General features: G+C 38.1%; 1 protein-coding gene across 8 annotated transcripts in view; it reads left to right on the top strand.

The window, feature by feature from the left end:
* The window catches only part of cacna2d4a (calcium channel, voltage-dependent, alpha 2/delta subunit 4a), a 198,805-nt gene that overhangs the window by 138,622 nt on the left and 35,180 nt on the right, over positions 1 to 25,003 (top strand). For 4 of the 8 annotated variants that reach the window (XM_069192098.1, XM_069192101.1, XM_069192100.1 and 1 more), the window contains 4 exons: positions 9,547 to 9,608; positions 15,052 to 15,066; positions 20,307 to 20,351; positions 21,156 to 21,218. In XM_069192098.1, the coding sequence (XP_069048199.1) occupies positions 9,547 to 9,608; positions 15,052 to 15,066; positions 20,307 to 20,351; positions 21,156 to 21,218 (185 nt within the window). The remainder of the gene's footprint in view (positions 1 to 9,546; positions 9,609 to 15,051; positions 15,067 to 20,306; positions 20,352 to 21,155; positions 21,219 to 25,003) is intronic. The other 4 variants (XM_069192103.1, XM_069192104.1, XM_069192102.1 and 1 more) reach the window with 1 other exon arrangement.

Raw genomic sequence — 25,003 nt, 5'->3', positions numbered from 1 at the left:
TTTTGAGCAATAGAGATTGCCTTTGCTAATGCACTTTTAGATTGCATGAAATACAGTGAGCTCTAAAGGCCATGTGTGTACAAAAACAAGCCTTAGCCAAGCACAGAAACAAATGTTAGCAAGTAGAATTCAGATGAAAACAAAATCCGATCTGTTACTAGTCTATAACCAGCTCCCATGTGCTTATTATTGTTAGGTGGATATTATTATTGTTAGATGGATAGTTTTTTGTTTTGTCTTTTCTTTGCATTAGTAAGGCCATTTTTCTACTGTATGTGTGCAAGCTAGCATCAGAAAAAAATCAAGTTCAATGGAAATTTCATACACTTGCCATAGCACAGCAGTGTCTGATGATGTGTTTCTTTGACATGTGGGGATTGTAAAAGGTTAAGTTAAATTAAGGCCTATTTTGTTTTGAAAAATTATGAACTATGATGAATTATGAATTTACAAATGCTGCCTTGATGTTCTACAGATATTGGTCATCGATATTTCCAAAAGTTTATTGCAGTGTTCAATAATTAAACTCCCTGAAATCTTTTGTGTTGTCTTCTTTTGGTTTGCACTATGTCTTTACCATATTCCTGTAATATACTGTAATGTATTTTCATTATACAACCAATGAAACATCCTTTAGTCTGTATTAATCCAGCATATACCAATTTGCCATTGTATTTATCACTCATAGAGTAAACTTAAACACATCTGTCTCCAATCCAGAATAGGACTACATTAATTTGTATGTGACAACCAGCTGGCACTACCTGTTGTGATGAACCAAGTGTCACAAACCCCTGAACTTTTAACATTCTTTTTTAAGGGATAGTTTTTCACTCTGGCTCATTTTCCAGTTGGTTTGTAGGTAAGACCAGCCCGATAGTGGTGATTTTATTTTTTTAGTACTGAACAAAAAACAGGAGTTCCACAGAACTCACATCTAATGAAATAAGCTCTCTTCTCACAGTATCATTTTGGTTAATTTCTGAAACAGTCTCAAGAGGGGCTTCCAGCTACAGTGTCCTTTAATCTTCCATCAACTCTCTTTGTGCATCAGCAGCTTTCACTGCTGCAGAGCCCTCATAAATTAAATAGAATACTGTACTATGTAAAATCCAGGCTCTAGTTTTTAAAATCCATTGAACTTCTCACCCCAACAATCTTAAACTTGGCATAGTGGTTCATTATTCCCTGAAAGGTTCTGGGTAAACATTACTGTATGGTTGACAGTTGGTCAAAGAGAACAAAATGAGAACTGGAAAAATTGAGACAATAGGGGCATACACTGCCAATGCCAGCAGCCATATCACCCTGCAACTCACAACTGGCAACCCACTGAAGCTCAGAAGGTGTGAGCCTGGTCAGTACCTGGATAGGGAGACCTCCTGGTAAAAACTAAGGTTGCTGCTGGAAGAGGTGTTAGTGTGGCAAGCAGGGGGCACTCACCCTGCGGTCAATGTGGGTCCTAATGCCCCAGTATAGTGAGGGTGACAACAGGCAACGTCCATCGGATGGGACGTAAAACCGAGGTCCTGACACTCTGTGGTTATTAAAAATCCCAGGGTGTTTCTCGAAAAGAGTAGGGGTGTAACTCCAGCGTCAGGGCCAAATTTCCCATTGGCCTTTACTAGTCATGGCCTCCTAATAATCCCCATCTATTAATTGGCTTCATTACTCTGTTCTTTCCTGACCGATAGCTGATGTGTGGTGAGCGTTCCTGTGCACTATGGCTGCCATCGCATAATCGAGGTGGGCCTGCACATTCAATTCAACTTTATTTGTCATTCTACTTACACGGGTGCATAGTATAGTGAAAAGTGTTTCTCACTAGTCTCTCAGGTGCAGTACTGTATATAAATAGACAATAGACAGTAATACAATAACAATAACATTGCAAACAACAGTATGGTGGCAGTGCAAAATTGTCAAAAACCGTGCAAATACGCCAAACAGAGAAAAGTATACAAACGGGACAAAAATCAGTGCAAAAGTAATTTGGTGAACAGTGCAAAATTAACACGGCGATTAATAAATAGTACAACTAGTAGTTTTAAGTACAATTTCAGTTTACATTCAGTTGTACATTCAGTTGTCATTGTGGGTACAGGAAGAAGTGAGGAGAGATCATAGTATGATGGGAGGGAGTGGGGGCTTCACCAGCTTGACGGCTCTGGGGAAGAAGCTGTTTTGGAGTCTAGTTGTGTGCTACTGGAGCGACCGGAACCTTCTACCAGATGGTAGAGGGACAAACAAGTTATGGCTGGGGTGAATGGGGTCAGACATAATTTTGGTGGCTTTTTTCAAACTACTGGTGTTGTAGATTTCCTGGATGGATGGATGCAGGTGTATTTTCTTAAGCCTTCTCAGGAAGTACAGCCGCTGCCCATGTGAGCTCCTTAGAGATGTGAACACCTAGGAATTTGATTCACCATCTCCACCACAGACCCTTCGATGTAGATGGGGGAGTGGACTTTACCTTGTCTCCTGAAGTCAACGATCAGCTCTTTGGTTTTGCTGAAGTTGACACATACAGTAGGTTGCTGGTTTGGCAACAGTCTGCAAGTTGTTTTATCTCCTCCCTGTAGGCAGTCTCATCATTGTCAGTGATCAGGCCCACGACTGTGGTTTTGTCAGCATACTTGATGATGGTGTTTGTGCTGAACTTGGCAGTACAGTCGTGGGTGAACAGGGAGTAAAGCAGTGGGCTGAGCACATAGCCTGGAGGGGCAACGGTGTTGAGGGTGAGAGTGTTGGAGGTGAGGTTGCCAATCCTGACAGTCTGGGGTCTGCTGGTGAGGAAGACTAGGATCCAGCTACAGTGGGTGGTATCCAGAGCCCTGAGTTTGGTAGCAAGTTTTATGGGTATGATAATGTTAAATGTTGAGCTGTTCCTTTTATTCAGGTGGGTTTGTGTGGTGTATAAAGCTATAGAGATAGCATCCTCTGCGGTGCGGTTTGTGCGATAGGCAAACTGGAGAGGATCAAGTGTTTTTTGGAATGCTGGCTTTAATGTGTGGAATAAGTAGTTTTTCAAAGCACTTCATTATGATGGGGGTGAGTGCAAAAGGGTGGTAGGCATTTAGGCATGTGGATGCTGATTTGTTTGGTACTGGCACGATGGTGGTCGTCTTGAAGCAGCTAGGTACAGTAGCCTGGGCCAAGGAAAGGTTGAAGATGTCAGTACAGACATCAGCTATCTGCCAGGCACATGTTCTGAGTACCATGCCAGGGAGACCGTCAGGTCCAGCAGCTTTTCGTTTGTTCGCTCTACTTAGTGATTTCCACACATCTAGATTGGATAATGTGGGGGGTGGGGTGGTAGGGGAGTCAGTGGTGGTGGAAGGGAGTCCCCATTACCTGTAAAGTGCTTTGAGTGGAGTGTCCAGAAAAGAACTATATCAATGTAAGCAAATATTATTGTTATTATTATTATTGTTATTGTTGTTATTATTATTGTTACTGTTATTATTAATGGCCTTTGTTAGCCCTCTGATGCTGGTAAGCAGACACTGCACTCCTGTCAAAGACCTGATAGACAGGGAGCTGTGAGGCTCTGGCAGTTCTTGTCAGAAAGAGATTCCTGTCTGACTGCTGCACACCCAGATGCGGATCCCTGCACTCCTCTTTTTCAACCTCAGGCCTCCCCTCGTCACTCTGCTCCATTCGCCTGGAAACCTAGCAGCACATTTTGTCAACAGCAAGTAGAATACTTCTAGCCATTTGGCATCATGATGACAACTGTCTTAAAACACCACCACCTCAGATATGTGCACCATCAATTTTCAAAATGTGGGATTCAGTTCATACTTTCTCCTGTTGTCTCTATATATCGTTCCTTCACTTTTGTTCTTGTTTTGTATGTTAAATTTAGCTGGCATATTTTTTTATTTTTGAATGGCTATGCACATTTCCAGCTTCTGTATCATCCCCTGTCATCATCTCTGTATGTTGATAACATCTGAAATGCCAAAAAAGCACTAAAATCTGTATGTATGGTCACAGTTTTAACACCATAAAAATAAACATTGACAAATGTTTCACCTGTTAACAGAATATTATATACTGTAGATGTTAGTATTGTCTCTTCATTTACCTTGCATGAGTTCTTGGTTCTTGGCTGAGTCACAATCCAGCCAGGGGAATTGGATATAATATTAGCTGCCATTTATCTGACCAATAAAGATAAAGATCCACAAGCTACAACAGAAGGATCAAAACCTACATGTTGGAAAGGAGTGTTTCTTGGATCTCTGGATCGGTCCTCATTCCAAAAGAGGTTCCTCTTCTTTGGTGAGCATCTTCAAATTTCAAAATTGCTTTGACACAGCCTTGACTTTAAACTCAACACAAAGACAGAAATGGAGCATATCAGAACTGATAACTGATAATGGAGGCATTTCTCTTCACAAAGCATTATGGGTGTATAGAACAAACTGCCCAGTCATGCATTGTGTCCTTAGTAATAGTACACATACTGTATGCTTTGAATAACAGCACAAACACTCCCACAGGAACAAAAAGAGCCAACAGAATATTTCCCATCAGTATATTTTGAACAATAATTAAATTAAAAAAAATTACATCTTAGGAAAGTGATGTAAAACGATGTCTTAAATAGGTGGCCATTTTTCCTTCAAGGGAAATGAGGAACAGATGTGTTTAGCATGTATATCATCCTCTTAGTTGAATTTATTTTTGGGTCCCTTAGTGCTAATTATTAGACGGATCACATGGTTTGTCCAGTGCTCGTGTCTATGATCTAAAACCAAACTGTATCACAATTTTCAACCTAGATTCAGCACTCCTGAAATGATGCTCCACCAAACTTGTAGTCATTTCTGAGTGAGAAAGGCCCTTGATTTATTTTTTGTTATTTATTTAGATTGTATCCAAAGTGACTGACTTCTGCATCCATTTTATAGCTCGGCATTTGACTAGAACCACCTGAGTGAAATACCTTGCTAAGTGATACAACAGCATTGTCCCTTCAACCTTCAAGTTAATGCTTAAGCCTCAATCATACCTCCACACAATGGCCTTATAATTGACTTTTCAAACCCGTGCAGCTCATGAAAAGCCCATCATGCAACCTCATGTGCCTTTTCCCACCTAGATCCTAACAGATCTACAATAGAGAGTGTAACAGAACACAGGGGGAGGTCCAGATTTTTGCCTTTCATGAAAGAGCAAGGCTGGGGAAGCCATGAGGATGAAATGCCTTTGGTTTTATGGTCGTTAGATCCTCCAGCTTGTAAAAAAGAAACATAAAGTTGGATGGGAAATCCAGAAGCCTTGACAGGTGTTCACAGCAGAAGTGTCCCACCAGTAAAACATCTTGTAAAGTTTATGTATTTATTAAGAAATGGCAGAAGAGTGGGAATGTGATTATTTTAAATATGCAACTATAAAATGATCTGCATTATACTACCTTTCAAGACTAGGCATACAAGATCATTTTACAAAATTAAAAAATAAAGTTTATCTTGTAGGCAATCTGTTACACAGAATGCATTCAGGAAGAGAGAATTTTGGCATATATTAAAAAGAATCTAGTGTTATAAGCTTTCCTGATGAGCACCAGAACAGAGATTAAAAGGGCAGTGATTGAAGGTTCTGGTCCCAGCTGCCTGAAAACACTTACAGTTGATGGAATGTAACATACAGATGAAGTGTATTACAAACCGTAATTTTGAAATAAACTGGACTTTCCAAAAATTATACATAAAGACAGACAAGACTTGCAAGGTTCTTACATTCTTCACATTTTTGCCTAAGCTTATGTTGTTTTTTTCACAAATGAAAATCTTAAAATATTAGTATACTAACTAGGCTGTAATGATAAAGGAATGCAATTAAATATGTTTCATTAATCTTTTTCTCTTTTTCTCCATTTTCATCACTTTAATCTGAAAAGGAAAAGCTAATAATGATTAAACGTCAGTGATATAAATCATCATTAGAAAAGCTTAATGATCTATTAACCAGCCAGCTGGATCAAGCAGAGTTATCTTTCAAAAACCACAGAACACATATCAAGAGGAAACTGAATCTTCGTTTCTCCTTAAAATGTTATTACTTATCCTAGTGTTTGAGAGAAAAACAGTTATGTGGCCCTATGATATCAAATATGATATTTTCCGCTTTGATTAATCCATGAGCTTTTTTAATTATATCATGTTCAGTAACCAAGCCTGTTTTAATTTTTTTTCCTTAAATAATCCACTTCATTTTTATATTTTAAGTTGCTGAGAAGAAATAACACAAGCCTAGATAGTGTAAAAAATATTGGGAGTCCTTGACATAACTGCATATCTTTTCTAGGATTTTATTGTTGGTGGTGATGTTCTTCTTATACAGTGAAAAGCGCAAGTATTGGGACAGTGAAATGAAGTGAAATGAATTTTTTTATGGGTACTATTGAAATCTGTATTTGTATAGACATCTATATCTTGCATATCACAAGTTTTTTTTTTCTTTTTTAAGACTGATGAGTTTATGATGCCCAATTTCTCTGCATTTTTTCTAATTGAAATTTTCTTTTCTTTTTGCTTTTTGTCATAGACTACTCTCTAGTCTTCATCTTGGATAATGCCTTCCTATTCAAATTTCATTAGTACACAGCAAAATTGAATTTCACTTTCACTTCACTCTCCCAACACATACAGTACACTTTTCGGTGTGTGAGCATTGCCTTGTTTAAAATGCTTCTTAAAAAAAAACTGGAGAAAGAAAGCATTATATTCACTGGCCTTTATATCACTGATTCTAACAATTAGCAGAGATTTTAATAAAAAGATATTGCTTTATTTGAATGTGCTCTTAGGTAATTAACATAGCAATCTCACAGAGGATTCATAACCATGTTACAATACCATGGTTATAATAGCAATAGCATCCTTAGATCTTTCATAACCCTTTTTAAAAAGACAGAACAAGAAAAAAATAAAAATGACCCTAACCTAAACACTAACCTTACCCTCAACCCTGTTGAGTGTAGAGTGTAACTCTAATAATAATTAGAGTTATTATTAACTCTAACACATTCTATCAACTCTGCTCTGAAAAATGTCATGACTAAAATGTCATGACTTATTAGGAATACTGCATTTTGTATTTTTGTCATATCTTGTCATAGTTTCATATGTATTCCTTGTGTTATGCTGCCTATTTAAGATTATTTATGAACACATTCAGGCACAATTTGCACAGTATGTAACTGAAAATGAATGTGAGCTTGCCACAGGTCAAATACAGTTTATATATAAATAGTATTGATGCATACATATCCAGCTATTTGCGCTTTTTGTTTTGGAAAAGCAGATCACATTTAAAAAGAATATAAAATGCCTTTTCTTTACTGCTAATAGGAAATATGATGCTTAGCAAATGTTTAAACATCTGGTCATGTTGTCATTACATAAATACATATGTCTGGTTATTTTTTACTATATTTTGATTTCCTTGGGGCTTCAAAGGATGTGTTTTTCCAACATTTGTGAAAATTAAGAGGTGAATTTTCCCTTTAAATTGTTTTCTCCTCAGTTTTAATATAAAAATTAATAAGTCTATTACTTTCTGTTTTCTCTGGGTCTTTCCCTATGTAATCATTTTTATTAATTTCCTTCTCAGTTACATGACTTTCACCATAGATTCAGAAATCACAAAACTATTAATGCTTGTAGAGAAGCAGGAAATTCAGAGTACATTTTTTAATTCATTTCAGGATTTTGGAAAGTAGATAACGCAGTGTTTAGCATTGCTGCCTCACAGCACTGGGGCCCTGGTTCTATTCCAGGGGTGCTATCTGCACGGTGTTTGTATGTTCTCCACATGCTCTTGTGGGTTTCCTGCCACAGACCAAACACATGCTTGTGAGTTAATTGGCTTCTGTAAAAACTGTCCCTGGTGTGAGTGTGTGCATGTCCTGTGATGGACAGGCATCCTGTCCAGAATATCTTGACTTGCACCCAATTCTTACCAGGTTAGGCTCTGGTTCCCCCTGTGACCCAGTACTGGATTATGTGGACTAGTCAAAAGTTAGCCAGCAGCTATATCACCCTACAAATCACTATTGGCAAGCCACTGAAGCTTTGCAAGAGCTGAAATTGCCAGGACCTGGATGGGAGACCTGTGAAAGCTAAGGCTGCTGCTGGAAGTGGTGTTAGTGGGGCCAGTAGGGAGGGCTCACCCTACATTCTGTGTAGGTCCTAATGTCCAGTATAGTGACGTGGAGACTATTGTAAAAATGTACCGTCCTGGAATGAGATGTAAAACAGAGTTCCTGACTCTCTGTGGTCTCTAAAAATCCCAGAGTGTTTCTCGAAAAGAGTAGGGCAGTTACCCCGGCCAAATCTCCCCCTGGCCTTACCCGAACTTGGCCTCCTTATAATCCACATCCCTGAATTGGCTGATAGCTGATGTGTGGTGAGCGTACTGTTTGGCTAACATTGCATCATCCAGGTGGGGGCTGCACATTGGTGGTGGTGGAGGGGAGTCCCCATTACCTGTAAAGCGCTTTGAGTGGAGTGTCCAGAAATTATTATTATTATTATTATTATTATTATTATTATTATTATTATTATTATTATTATTATTATTATTATTATTATTATTATAAGGCAGTAAACGTACTGTACTTGCTATAGTAGACATTGCTATTGCTGATTCTAACTCTCCTATAAGCATATAGGGTTCCTATAAGCATAAGTCACCCTGGACCCCAGCCTATGGAAAACAGCGAGCATGTCGAAGGAAAGCATGCGTAGTCGATGAGCTCTCTGACCTGGTTCATGGGGCATAGCATTGAACCCAGCTATTAAGCAAATACAAATTCTGCACTGGTAACATATTAAATGAAATGATGTGTAAAAAAGGTATTGGCAGGGCTGTGCAGTTGCAGTTTTGTGTACTTTAGCTCACTCATAAAACATCTATTTGATGCTTATCAGGGGTGTCTTTGTTCCTGTGCTGCGGCACAATCATAATAGCCATGAGGCCTGAGCAGTGACATCATTGTAATTATCAGGGATTATTTCTGACATGTGATCCAGAAGCAAATATTATCCTGTTTTTGTAACTCACCAGCAGGACTCATCTATGCCTCTTAACTCCCCAATACTTCTCACTGTGAGCCGAAACACCCAATGAGAAGTAGCTATAGAGACAGTAGATTTGATCTGCAGAGCTTTAGCCCTAAGACCAGTTTAATCTTGTGACTTTGAAGGCCTTGAGGAGTACATGCATTCTGTTATGAAACCGCTCCCAGTGACTCATCATGGTGTGATGCATTTGTAGGGCAGACCATGTGCTGAAGACCCCCTCCACCCTCCACAGTGCCCTTGACTGAGGCAGGACATGTGTAAAAACAGACTAATAATATTGCGCAGTGAAACTCAGATGAGCTTGGGTTTGTTACTCGGGGACAAGTGTACGAGCAAGTAAAAAAAGAGCAAAACCATTTTCTTCTGGGTCACTTGAACTTCAAGGTTTTCTTGAGCTTTTAAATACACCATCTGACTGTTATGTTTCTGGTTTTCTCTGTTTCTCCAGCTATTGGGGTGCAACTCAGGCTAGAGCTGCTGGAGAGGATCTTCTGGACAGCAACACGACAGGTGTGTAATCCCCTTACAGCAGTACACACGGACGTGAACACACACAAAAATGCTGCTCTGGCCCCCCGAGCACCTTTCATAAATGGTGTCGATGGAAGTTACTTTTAAAAAGAAATCCATTATTGAAGTTATTTGTGTACATTTTTTTTTTTAAATTAACAAGATGCTGGAGGAAAATATGTTTATAAGGTTATTAGGAATCAATGAATAATGAACAACTATATACCTCATCGATTGCCGTAAGCGATGACTTTTTAACATAGTTTAACAAAAAGTCTTACTGCTGGCCATTATTTTGGTCTGTTAGTGAGATGAAGTAACCCCCCTTACCGTGTTCTGCGCTTTAACATGCAGTCTGTGGCCCATTATTCACCCCCTGGCTGGATAAATGTGGTCTCTTTAACAGTTTCTCCCTCTAGATTACCCTTGGCAACCAAGGTAATTTTTTCTTACTGCTAGCACCAATATAGTAAATAATATAATACCCACAACAAAGAAGCTTACACTATGCTTGTTAGGTACAATAACTAACTGAGTAAACAGTGTTTAAATTATGTCGTTATCTGAACGGGACAAAATTTGCAGTTGCAGTCTGCTTTCCCTATACCAAGCTCTTTCAGTGCAGTTTGCATTGAACACACTGATAGACTCTTAAGAACTTAAAATGAATCACAGGCAGTATTTTACAGACCAGGCTCTTATGAGGCAAGGACACCTGAAGAAGGAACTTATCCACAAACGTAAACTTTACAATAAACGATAAGAAGTCTAATTTGGGAAGGTCTGGCTATTTTAATGCATTAGATAAAAACAAACAAAATGTTGATAAATCAATTGTATCAGTTTTATGCAATTCATACATTTATTCATACAACCGACATTTACATTCCCTTATCATTACGGTCAGTTGATCACTCATGGCAAAGACATTGCACACTGTACCATTTAAATTCTATTTAATTTCTCCTCACACTTATTTTAATTACAAACCTTATTTTAATTACATTACAACACAAAAAGGTATGAATAATAAGTAGGAAAAAAATGAATTTTATGTGAAAATTTAATCTGTGGTTAGAGCTAAGCGAAAATAAGTGAGGCCATATTAGTAGTTAAATATTGGTCTTTGTAATAATTTTGACAAACTTCAACCCAACCACATGGCTTCTGCTGTTAAGGATGAAAAATGACAATAACAAAACAAAGTCAAATCCATCACAAAGGAAATTCAGCAAAACTGACCCACCCACTACAAAAGGGAGGTATTTTTAAGTTACAGTGTCCTAAACTGTCTGCTGATTCCTGCTAGTTTTCATTAATACAGTTTATTTCCCCAGCAAAGAGAATGGCAAATTCAAGCAATATGGTGTTGTTTAGAAATTAGGACAATAGGCAGATGTTATTTACTGTATCTGCCCCATTTTTTTTCTGCTACCAAATGGCGTTTTAGTCACCTTCTGCCAAACTTTACCTTTGAAGCAGAAATGAAGGAAGAGGAATTTGTACATTAGTTTTGCTTGTTTTTATTTTTCCTAGAGACTCTTCCACACGTGAACGTAATCTTGGTAAAGATTTAGATGCTACTCCTGATTTAAATAGAGTACAAATGAAATTCCTGCAAAAACTGCTTTTTTTTTCTTAAAATGTCTTCTGTAGGAGAGGTTGCAGAACTTGCAGTAAATAATGAGGAGGCAGGGGTAGAAGGAACAATTCTAAGGAAATGTATTTTAAAATAGTGGGTTATGGCATTCACAAAGATGAGACTAGGTGGAAGTAAGGGGACTAAAATAAGCCTAAAGTGATTACGAGACTTGAAAAAAGTCCTTTAAATTTTGGAATAAGGCAATAAGACCACTAATTTATTTGTGCAGTATGTAAAAATAATGCAAAGGATTAAAACAGCAAATGGAAACCTTATCGCATTTTTGTATTCTCTTGTACTTTTTAATTTCCCTATGACTTTACAAAGTTCAAATACGACACAGAAACTGGCTGTAGAAATGAACAGACTTCTAAATTAGGTTGGATGTTAAGACCAGCAGTCACAATAAACTATGTGTATGCATATTAATGGGTTATTTGATTAGTCATAGCACTACGAAAGACAGTACTGTGTTATGACTGCTCATCTTTTTGCACATATAAAGTCAGAGCTGGCTAGCTGTATCACCCATAAGGAGACAGTGACATCTCTTGTAGTACTTTAGCTGTTTGTGGATTCCTGCTGGATATTACAGTGACACAGTGGCTACCATTGCTGCTCATAGCTCTGAGGCCCTGGGTTCAATTCCAGGGGTGCTGTCTACATGGAGTTTGTATGTTCTCTGCCTGTTGCATTAGCTTCCTCGAGGTGCTCTGGTTTCTTCCCATAGACAAACTGGTAGATTAAGCTTGTAGGAAAACTGGCCCTGGTGTGAGTGTGTGTGTTTGCACCTGTGTGTTTCCTGTGATGGACTGGGATCCCATCCAGGGTGTTTCCTACAGTGTGCCTGTTGCTTGCTGAGATAGGCTCTCACAAACCTGTATTGGGTTAAGCAGTTAAGCAGTTAGCAATTGGATGGATAGATGGATGGATTCCTGTCTAGGTCTCAGAGTGAGTGTCTGCATGAATTTGGAAGCCTTCTAAAACCTGAAAATGCACTTTATATTAAGCAGTGTAATTATCATGTTGGATAGAAGGGGTTCCATTCGTTTATAGCATTTTGACAAAGCTTAACTGTTGTTGTTCATTGCAGAATTATTTTGCTCTATTTAAAATACTAGAGCAAAAATCTGAGGTTTTCAAGAGTGCGCTCCACATTCTCATTAGCAAGATAAGACTCCTGAAGAACTTAGTTTTGCATTTTAAATCCCTCCACATACAGTACTTATTTATTATTCCAACAATTGATATTTATTTCTAATATGTCGTTTACTCCCTACTGTTCCATTCATAAAATACAGTATCTGCAGTTAAAGACTATCTTGTTTTTATTAGGCAAAATTAGGCAAATTAACTCCAAAAGGCCAAACACTTTCTTGCCAAACACTCCGTCAGAGCAGAAAAGCATAATGAATCCAGAAAGATGGAGGAAATCCATTTGGTATCCTCTTTACATTTTTTATAATAAAAGATGATGACATCTTTATGTAACTAAATTTCTACTTCAGATTTCCCCCTGGCCTTAATGATAGTGCAGGCCAGTGACTGAGACTTCTGAAATATATACTGTCTCTGACATATAAAATACATTGCAAAGTATTGTACAAAACTATAAAAAAAGATTCTATTGCACGCTGACCCCTTTATAAGATACTGTAGCTGTGCCTGAGTGCAGTGTTTGTACTATACCCAGTCTGCTGTGCTTCCCTGAAATGTTGCAGTCCAAATGTTTCTGTTATGTAAGAGTCTTACTCAACAGAAATAGCATCCATGAATCTGTCATCTTCATTTTAAAACACTGGGATGTGAAATGTGAAGTCTGAGTAAAATTAGTGACTTGTGTTGAAAACCATCAGCTTGCTTTTGTTTTGGACCTAAATTGGATTAATTTTCTCACAATTGCACTGTTGTCAAAGAATGAACAAGGGAAGAATATCCTGCCAAAGGGAACGTGTAATTATTAACAGTTGTAGCTTAAAGTAGAAGGATTCTTCCCAATTTTTTATATTCAAAGTGACTTGAAGAATTAGCTATTTTTTGTTAACAGCAATACACCGTTAATGTACTGTGTTTGCAATAAAACATTTTTGGGTATGTTGGAAAGGATCATACTCTTTAGCATTTTCATTTTTCACTCTACAATTAGTGAAAGAGATCACAAGGACTCTAAAACTGCTCACATTGGCTCCAGCGTCCAACATGATGTTTCAAATCTATGAAATGGCTTTAAAAATACAACATTTATTAAAGGTATACAATTTTTTTCACTGCAGTTTGTAAGCCCAGTTCCATATAATTTTTCAGACAGAAGGTTTAAAAGCAAATTAACACGCAAATTGACAAGCGTCTTCCAAATGAAAATGAATCTACTCTCATGTACTGTAGCACACAGAAAGCTGGTTGGTCAATGTGTCAAATAATTAAAAGCAACTTGAAGTGTTACAGGTAACCTGAGTGAATTAACAATAAAGGTAGACTGCAGATGCCGTTAAGGCTATTTAAACAATTTAAAATGAAAACATTGTACTTTTAGGGCCACAAATGCAAAGCTCTTCTTCACAAAAAGGGCTTGGCTGTGTGTTTAACAAATTTTGGTGATCTCTTCACTGGCATCATGATTTATGCTTGCAAGCTTCTGTGCTATCTTCAGCATGGACAGTATTCACATTTAAGTTTAATTTGCTCTTTCTTGGAAATAGAAAGCATCAAAGTGAGTTCCATTTAACAGGAATGTTACATTTCATACTTTATAAGTTGCAGAATTCTGAAATGGCATTAAATTAGCCAGAACATCCTAGAACATTTTCTAAACATAACAAAACTAAAGTTAGAAGTGACAACCAGGAATGGTGAGGATTTTCCCAGCCTTATTGACTAGATTCCAGTAGCCTTGATGGTAGGAAAGGGATTTTGTGATGAAAAACCCACTAGAAAGAAACACGGGTTCTCAACAGGCCAGATGTTGTCACATTATGTAGCATTCCAAAACAATGTGTACTAGTCTGTCCTTCTTAATAATAATAATTCCTTATTATATACAGTAGTGCTTTTCTGGACACTCCACTCAAAGCGTTTAACAGGTAATGGGACTCCCCTCCACCACCACCAATGTGCAGCATCCACCTGAATGATGTGACGGCAGCCATAGTACACCAGTACACTCACCACAAACCAACTTTCAGTGGGGATTACCAGCTATAGATGGGGGTTATTAGGAGGCCATGACTGTTAAAGGCCAGTGGGAAATTTGGCCAGGATGCCTGGACAACACCCCTACTCTTTTCAAGAAATGCCCCAGGATTTTTAGGGAACACAGAGAGTCAGGACCCTGGTTTTACATCTCTGCCAAAGGACAGCACCTTTTTACAGTATAGCGTGGGCCCACACAGACCACAGAGTGAGCACCCCCTACTGGTCCCACTAGGACCTCTACCAGCAGAAGTCTTAGCTTTCCCATGAGGTCTCCCATCCAGGTACTGACCAGGCTCCCACCTCCTGAGCTTCAGTGGGTTGCCAGTGGTAAACTGCAGGGTGACATGGCTGCTGGCTGCTGTTGTTAGCGATTACAAGCAGTTACACAGTTGAAAAATAAAGGGCACATGGCTCTCTATCTTACAATGTTTGTGGGTAAGTCAAAACTATGCAGCAGTCATCTCTAGAATACCTTGCTACTGTATTAACCCCACCACACATCTATACCAGGCTTTGCTGTTCACAACTTGTCATACTCTAACCAAATTATTTCTGTATTTCTGTTTTGTTTTCCTGCATGCTGCCTGCACTCTGCATGTCTCCTCACAGCCCAATGACACTGATGTAAGTAGACAGAAGTGCTTTTTACAGGAATACAATTAACAGCTTCGGTTGCCTGGTGCCTCTGTGCCGAAGCACAGTCTAGTAATGCTTTATGTGAACACAGTCTTTTGTATGACACCAGTTTCTGTATACCTGCACATCAGTGTAACAATCTTACATTCTTGATTTTCAACAGCTTTACCAGAGCTACAGTATATTGCCACTGTTCAAACAATGTATATATTTGCCATACTGTTCACAGATACAATCCTTCATATATTTTGTATTGAATTGCATTTTACTAATCACAACCCTGCCTTTCCTGGCTTGTTGCAACATTAATTTACATTAGTTTCGCTCTATCCTAGGAGCAATTTGCCTACCAAAAGGGCAGAATGACAACATAACCACACTTAGCAGAGTACAACTGGAAACAAATATGCTCTTGGGCTATTAAATGCCTTTTTTAACAGTTACTCCCATAGATACAATCTAAAATAATGAGATTCGCTTTTCTTCAAGAGGAGATATTATTTTGCTTTACTGCTTTTGCTTTGGGTGGGACATTGAATTATTAGCTTTGTGTGCTTTGGAATGTTTTGGGCTCATGTTCTGTCTGCAGACACTGTTGTTGTTGAGCAAAATCATTTATCCAAATAGATAACAGCATTGCCTGGGGTTAACCCTGCAATGTACCAGTGTCCCATCCTGGGGAGGGTTACAGTATGTACTCTCAGTTTGACTAACACTACAGAAAACCCAAAGTGGCCTGATGAGTTACTAGGCTCGATCACAGACTTTAATTTTTACTCAAGCAATCAACAGTTTGTGACACATGGAGGTTACATAAAGACTTATTCCTTGGATCTCAAGGTGTTATTGATTTGAGAGGCCTAGAGATCCTGGATTGTGACAGGTGATGACTGGAACTTGGGGTCGCTAAACAAGACTTGGCATTTTGGCAGTCTTGAAAAGGCTTTTTGTCAGAGCAAGTAAAATAGTGGCATTACATAGCTGAAAGGCTTTAAAAAAGGTGTCACAGCTTCTAATACAGTATATAGGAAAGTGTAGGCCCTGTGCTTTAATCTATTTAATTATAAGAATGTTTAAACTCTTTAGCAGATGGTGCTGGTCAGAAACAGGACAGTACAATTGGTGTCTCTCTGGGTTCTTGCTAAGCATGTTTACAATTTGAGTTGATGGGATAACCGGGTTTGTCCCTGGATTTCATTATGATTCTTTCTGACTCATTGCTTTTTTATGTGATGCAATTTATTTGTCCTTGATTCCTCAGACTATGTTTCGCAATTAGTCATGAACTCGGAGAGTACCCCTCTCTTATATGATTATTTTGGATGCATAATTACCACTTGCTCTATTTTCACATCGGTACTGTACATTTCCTTACATGGCTTTATTTTTTTTTGTGTCGTCTGAAATCAATTAGCCCAGACTGTGCCCCAGGACAGAGTCACACTTCAATTTACCATTCGAACATGCAGAATGGAGATAAGCACTTTGATTGATGATGGCAGCAGCCACATGCATTTAAGAAATGCCTCATGTTTTTTTTTTTCTTTCATGGACTTTTTGCCTCTCAGTATACTTGATTATTTCTAGCTTACCTTGTAAATGAGCCAACACCCGTTTTAAAAAGCCAGTGAAATGCCAAAAAGCCAAACTAGAAACCACAAATATGCAAATAACATTAAGTAGCTTTACAGAATATAACAGGTTGGCACAGTGAAACCATGGTTAGCATTGTTCCCTTGCATCACTGGGTTCCTGGGTTCAATTCCTGGGAGTCTACCTGTGTGGAGTTTGTACTGTATGTTCTCCCCAGTTCCTATGGGTTTCCTCTGGGTGATCCAGTTGCCTCCCTCAGCCCAAAGACATGCTGGTAGGTTAATTGGCTTCTGTAAAATTGGCCCTGGTGTGAGTGTGTATGTCTGTGTCTGCACGTGCCTTGCACTGGACTGGCATCCCATCCAGGGTGTATCCCACCTTGTGCCCACTGGTCACTGGGATACCCTCGGGGCCAGTGTGACCCCGAATTGAATAAGGGATTAATGAAAATGATGTGAGATGAAAATATAACATTATTAACAATAATTAATCAAATATATCAGGTGGGTAGCTGCAAAAATGGATGGATAAAAGAATTAAAGTAAGGTTCTGAAATCCTCTACCTTTTGCTTTCTTCAACACACCTATATTCTATTAATGACCAAGTAATATAGGTTTATTCCATGCAGAAAAGAGAAGAAAGAAAACAACTTTTCAGCGGTGGAGCCTTCTTCAGGTACACGCCTGAAGAAGGCTCCACGGCCAAACATTATGTTTTCTTTCTTCTCTTTCCAGCATGGAATAAACCTATATTACTTGGTCATTAATAAAATATAGGTGTGTTGAAGAAAGCAAAGGGTAGAGGATTTCAGAACCTTACTTTAATTCTTTTATCCATCCATTTTTGGCAGTTTTATCTAATACAGGGTCAATGGGGGAGCTGAAGCCTATCCCAGCAAGCAATGGGCGCAGGGATGCACCCTGGACGGGACACCAGCCCATTGCAAGGCACACACTCACACCAGGAATGATTTTCCCAGACATCATTTCACCTAGCAATATGTTTTTGGAGTGCGGGAGCAAACCAGAGCACCCAGAGTAAACCTACTATATGAGAACACACAGACTCCAAGCACTCCAGCTCTGGAACTGAACCCCATGCACCAGCACAGCAAGGCAGCAGTGTTTGTTATTGTGTCACAATGCAGCTCATTTGTTTTATTGTTTGCAAAATTAATCAAAATAACCCTTTTTCCACAGTTTTAAGCAGTTGCTACTTAAAAGATAGCAAGTCACTGTATATAACTTTCATTTGCTTCATTGACATCTCCCAAACCCAGACTTTACTACTGTATACCCTGACATGTTTTCTGTTTTATTAGGTTTTTGATTATAGTGACTTGCTTTCATTTTAAGCAAACTTTTCTTAATCAATCAGTTTCTTGACTGCTTTCTGAGCTCATCTTTTGTTTGCAGAAACTGTTTTTGGCATACTGGTGCCAGGACTCCTAACAAACAGGAGTAAGCAACCTTTCCCCTGTAGGTGTGCAAGTACCAGGATTTTAGTTCTTCCCTCCTCACAACCTGAGGCCCATTGCTGGTTTTAGGAATCAGTCTGTGGCTGAGGGTGTTAGCATTCATCACAATATTCAACCCAGAACTAGCATATCTCACCATGACTCCACATTTGGGTGGTCTGTCACTTAATGGTCTGCAGAACTCCAGGGCTTCTATGATTTACTGGTGATCCCCTACTAGAGATGCCTGCACAGTCCCAAGATCAGTTAATTTCTCAGAGGCTCTATTTGCACAGTCCTTCCAGTTCTACTTATGTCATTGATCAAACCTTCAGATAGCAGGAGGGCAGGTGTATTCAATTTTATGACTCCAAAACTATTACAAAAACGTTTTTTATCCTGCTCTGGAACACCCTGACACATCCTCATTTAAACCTCATTACAGTCAGGCTTTCCCTTTAACTAGAAGATCCATATTCCAGGTCTTCTCAGAGACCTCCTGGGACACCTAAACCAGTTTTTATACACCCAGATTCCCACTGAACTACACTAGTCAACATTCCCTTAAAGCTCCTGAGTCTCTAGAACTTATTTCAAGAATTTAACTGAGCAAGTCAGTTATATGCCCCTCTGAATTCTTCTTTCAATAAGAAAGCAAACTTTAAAAAAAAGTTACAGTTTCTATTTAACCTTCTCAATGCAACAAACTACCATGAAGATAAACTGCCACCTAGTCTGGAGCAGCATTCAAGTCTAATAACTACTCCCATGCTACCTTAACGCACTATAGTTCAACCTCTGCACACTCTCTCATCAAAGTATATTGTGCACACCTGGCTACTAATATACCTTTGCAAATAAATCCTGTGGAATGTGAAATTACCAATTGGACCAACCAAATTAGTTCTCATTTTCTTCTGTGGCATTCCAGTCACACGGGACACTAATCAGGTAATAAGGTCAGGTGTGTCCATCTTTCCCTCCCAGAGGTGGTCATGACTAAAGCCTAGGCTCACACATTTTCTTGAAGTACTCCCAGTTCTTCCCTCTCTTTTCAAGGACAAGTATTGTAGAATGGTTTTGATTGGTTGCGCTCTCCAGGATGTAATCCTGTGAGTAAGAGAGCTGATCTCCTTACTCTACCCTGTCAAGATTGGTTCTGGTGCCGTTTTGTCCTTGTGCAGTTTGAAGGGGTGACCGTTTGACTTGATAGTTCTAGCAAGTTCTAGTTATTTTTTTTTTTATGGACCTGCTTACTTACTTCAGACAGCTCACCATGGAAACCAGTGAGGGGAGATTCATATTTCCCACAGAGTTAGTGATTATAGTTAATCATATCTCACTTTTTAAGAGCTGTTGTTTTAACGGTCTAATCAATTTAATCTTTTGATTAAAGATAACAGAACTAAATCATACAGGAAAATCATAGTGAAAAATCATCACTAATGGCATGGATCATCAGTTGTCTTCATTTATATATCCTGTGCAAACTAGAATCCAGTAATTAAATGCCAAGAAGCGTCTCTGTTGAGAACCAGCATCACTGATGCATGAGCTGTCGTGTGAGCACATCTATCACATGTGAAGGTGATCTTATCTGTTCTGTTGTTCTTCATGCTTAAGGGATAAAGGGAGCTGATCTCAGACCATAAGATATCTTCTACAGGTTGATACTCAGCTGTGGAAACAAAAATGTCATTGAGAACACTAAATGAAAAAAAAAATGCGCTGTAGCTGTTGTTTTTTTTTTGTTCTATTCTTGCTGCTTCCAGTAGTGATTAAATAATCGCAGTACTCCAAAATCTCTGTAACCACTTAGTTGTCCAGACACAAATTAGAGGTTTTTCAGTTTTATTGAAAGGTCAGAGACGTTGAAATGTTTATTTTCTGTTGGGAAGCAACAAATGGTTTGGTCAGGGTCAAACAGAACTCCCCTTTGTGGGAAGTGATTCCCCACCACCATAAGTTATATCACATTATTTTGCAATTATTTTGATTGCATTTTCTGAAAAATACAAAAGGAGAAAAAAGACTTTCAGACTTAAAGGTTTTTCAGTGAAGCACATTTCATACTCATACAGAATTCTTAAATCTGAGAAAATTGATTAGACCAAGAAGAGAAACAGCATGCTTTTTCTGTGTTGACTCCTCGCCTAATCTGCTCTCTTTGTCTTACAGTGCAGCACCATAGATGGCTTGTGTCCAATCAGTTGTGACAACAGTGTGAGTACTTCTAAGTTTGCCATTAGCAAAGTCATGTCAGTAATGACAAGCTTCTCTTCCCTATGTTGAATTCTACTACACAATAAATTATAGTCAAATGCAGCTTAGTCCTATGAAGTCAAGAATTGCAACCTGCCGTAACAGCCGTATCATTGCTACCTTGATCAGAGAAAATGAATCGTAATCAATTGGTTTCTGTTCACCTTTATAATAAGCTTCTGTTCTTGTTAATGTACAGGATGATGAAGACAGTTTGTGTCAAGATAATTATTTCTGATAAATAAATGTAGTGGATTGATTTATACTAATGGGTGAAAATAAATGAGCTTTCAAAGTGTAGCTAAGCCATTAATACTGTTAATTCTACATAGTTTATTATACAACTAATATGTGACGTTCTACTATATATATATATTTGAAATATAGTGAGTATTAATTTATCCTGTTGGCAGTAATAATAGCCTGGATCAGTGCTCTACAGGATCTGAAATACACTATATAGATGGTGACTATGTATGCTTTAAAAAAACATAATTATTAAATTAAATTAATTAATGAAGAACATTTTTCCAAATTAAAGATGACTTCACTTTTGTTAGCTAGAATATACCTCAACAAATCGCAAATATGTGTAATTGCTAGTGAAATGAAGTTGGACAGTTATTTGTAGTATCTGAGAGCAAAATAATGTATTCTGCCTTAGATTACATAGTGTAACACATCATGAACCAACATGTCCTTACTTCTACAAAAATATGTAAGAAAATGCGTGGAGATTTACACCACTTGTTTCATCTCTTCTAGAACCTAAATTGCTATCTTATAGACAGCAATGGCTTCATTCTCATCTCCAAGGAAACGAAAGAGGTAACACTGAAAATTATTTACTGCAATACATTTTTAAACAAAAAAAAAAGCTCTCTGATCTGACCTTTACATTTTCCAGATATTTACTGTTCACTGCAACCAATTTTCCATTGTTATGCTGGCTGCCCAGACAAAATGTCTCTATATCAGAGCACAATTCCCTAACAAATACAAATATCATAGTCCTGCCATTTTAGACAGGAGCTATCAACTGTACTTGTTCTCCTGACAATCGAAGTGAAATACTATATCTGTTTACTGGTGTATTTTAACTTCAGTCCCTCTAACCACAGCCTTGGTCAGTTGTGATCAATGATCCTCAGTATCCCAATGCAGTTATATATTAAAGTCAGTCAGTAAATAAATGCAAAATGTGAGCTACGAGAAAGAAAAGGTGTTTTGAGTGAAGCAATTTACTTTTGTGTTAATTAAACATGAAGCACCTTATTGTAGATGTATTTACAGTATATCATCCAGAAGGGACTCATAAATATAGTAAGATGACTATGGCTGAGGTCTCTAAACGATGCTTAACCAATCCATGCCCTGATCTGACACTATGATCAAGCACTAAAAAATATTTTATGTGGGTGTATAAAGCTAAATGACTGATATGACTGTGCTCTCTTATCATCCCATAAGATCTTTGGTTGCATTTATACAGACATCAATGTGACAAGAATCATATTGATTTTTGTTTAAATACTGAGCATTTAGACATTTTTCATTTCTGCCTTTTGGTTCCTATTGATTGGAATATCCCTATGTACTGTATGTTTCTATATTCCTTGCAACTGTTCTGGGTTTTTCATCTTGTGTCAAGTGAATCTATACATCCAAAACTAGAAAAAAAATAATGCTCATCAAGCATTGTCAGGATACCTCTAGAGACCAGGAATGTGCTCTTCTTCTGAGTTTATAAGAGAATGAACACAACATTAACTGTATTTCTTTTTCTCAGTACTTTTTTGTGAATAAAATGTATTTAAATGATACTTTTAATGTAGGTAGTATATAACACAGATACTGAATTGTTAACAATAATATACAGTAATAGTTTTTTGTTACCCAGGTCTTTGAAGATCCTAGTTATGATGTCAATTTAATCAGTATAACAGCAGTATGTCAATTGCTTTGGAGAAGGAGATATCATCTAAATCTGTTACAGAACAATTGAAAAGGAAGAGCAAAGTTTTTTTTCTCAGAATTGAACGTTTTGAAGGAGAGAGAAAAAAATATTTATTCCCATGGGGCATTTTTGTTTTAAAGCAGCAGCCAATATAAAGAAATCACACAACACACAAATGAGCAAAATACACAGACAATATAGATGCACAAGAGAATCGTCTGTTGAGCAAGGTATCAATGAGAACCTGAATGTGTTCAAGAGGCCGGCGAGAGACGGGATGTTTTGAACTGTAAACAATATTTTATAGTGCGCACCACAAGTGTGTCCATTCTGAGTTATTGTTAAAAGGGATGCATGATGCCTTTCCTGTCACAGTACATTACATAGTACAGAAAACCACAGAAGAAACTGGACATCATCTAATACTTTGGGCTTCTGAAAGCATGTTATCACCACACTGACTTCATAACACTAACCAATGCTGTGTAATGGCTACCATGTGTCCCTGTTTTACAGGCCCAGCACCATATGGTTTATGAGAGGTTGCTTAATCCCAACTATTCTGGGTCATTTCAACACTTATGGACTCTCAAGTTCATAGGATTTGCATCTGTGGGAACCAACTGATCTGAGAATCACCTACTTATCTCTCAGCCACATCTGTAGCATTTGTGGGATTTAGAAAACATACAGTACTAAACCTAAAGGCATTAGTAGAGAGCATTTAAAAAAAAAATTTGGAATTTGTCCTTTTTTATGGAAATACTTTACTTTCACTCAAGCAATGTCTGTCATCAGTTCAATGATGTCACATAGCATATGAAGTGCTCTGTCAATTTGTGAACATGTGTAAACAGTATGTCAGCTGCTGAAAACTCATGTCCTCCCTATCACTCTCATAGCTAAACAGAACAGAGTCCAAGACTCAACACACTTTCTGCAGATAATGCAACTGCAAACACTGACTGATTCACTACAGGCTGTGGCACACACTGTTCCTGCTGTCCCTGTGAGACCTGGGGTCATTTATGCATTTAGTTCTGTTTGAAATGTCAAAGAAGCTGGAGTCGCATACAAGTAGACTAAATTTGGCCCTTTTGTGTTTTCTTGTCTGTCCTATGAGAAGTGCTGTTTTGTGTCAAGGACATTTGCTTCTAGCTTGTATTGATAATGTCCCCATTCAGTCAATGGGAGTATGAAATTATAATAAGAGTAGCATGATATGGAGATTTCCAGCACAGTTCCTTGAGAAAACGTTGCATCAGTATGACTGGGTACAGCATCATGGGAGTGCAGCACTGTAGAGGTGTTATTCTTGCAACATGGTTGCAAAATTATACATTACTATTAACAAATTTTGTCAAGAAAATGTGTTCATTGCAAGTCATTACGGGAATTTCGCATACAATGCACTTGTGCTAGATATTTAATTTTTTTTTTGCAGGAGTCACGCTAGGTTCTTCTTACATCCAGGATAATTTTTAAATAATCGGTGAACTTGCCTTCAAACCTTTTGATTTTTCCATTCTAAAACCAAAAAAATAAATAAACCAATAATGAAAATGAAATGCACAAAAACTGCAGTAAATGTGTTCAATGATGGGCCTTGGATGATTTATGGGCCTTGCAGGGTTTTTAGACATTTGAGAGATTTTAATGTTGTTCATTTACTGTATTTGGGGGTTGGAGAGAGATAATAAGAGGAGTTGCACTTGAAAACAAAGCCTGTTTTATTTTGTAGTATTCTTTAATTAAATATACAGTGACATCTGGGAAATCATTGTTTCTTTATGGAGTGCTTTAGTAGTTCTGTGTACTGCATCTCATTTCAAAGGACAGTGGCTTCAGGATGGGTCAGCTGGACTGGATGTCTGTATTATCTGGGACAAAAATTGCTGGAACTTACTGAGTGAAATATACAGCTCGCCAGCATTTTGTATAACAGTGTCATGTAACCCCACTTTGAATTGTTGGACTCGACCCCAGAAAAGGTGCCCAGCCCCCTCCACTGCTAGTGATACTGACAGCTCTCTCAGCTGACTGTTGGCTGCAGCACTCTGTGTGGGACTTTGCTTCCTTAAACATTGCAAAGTCTGTTCTTCCCTGATGCCAAAGGTTAAATGATCTGTAACACTAAACCTAAGCAACTGAAGAACACCCACACAATTCTAGTAGTCTTGGCTCGCCACCACACAAAAACGGATCATTTAGAGATTTTTTGAAATGTCAGAAAGAGTACGAATGAATTTAAAAGCATAAGAAGAGTTATAAATGTGAAGAGGCCTTTCTGCCCATCGTTTACATTTTGCTTTCTTTTTCTTAATTTTATTTTTAAGAATCCAAGAAATCCACCAAGCTATTTCTTCAACTACAACAGTGTAGGTGGGGAGTCAGTTACACACTCCCACAGTCCTCTGTGTCTCTTGATTTCTGTTGTTTCAATGTTTCTAAGCTTACATTTTCACTTTTGTCCCCAGGTTCTTGCATTGATTCTGATCTTAAAAATAAGTCCTCTGATTTTTACTTGTTCGGTTTCCTTCAGGAAATATTGAATACCTGGTCCACATCCCCATGTAATATTCTCTACTCACGAGAAAGATGAAATTCCTTTCATTTATGCGAAATTTCCTTCAGGTCTTGATTTAGTTTGGTTTCT

The sequence above is a fragment of the Lepisosteus oculatus genome, chromosome 7, assembly GCF_040954835.1.
Source record: "Lepisosteus oculatus isolate fLepOcu1 chromosome 7, fLepOcu1.hap2, whole genome shotgun sequence".
NCBI classification, from domain to species: domain Eukaryota; kingdom Metazoa; phylum Chordata; class Actinopteri; order Semionotiformes; family Lepisosteidae; genus Lepisosteus; species Lepisosteus oculatus.
Note: the sequence above shows the minus strand (reverse complement) of the source record. Positions and strands in the feature narration are given on the sequence as shown.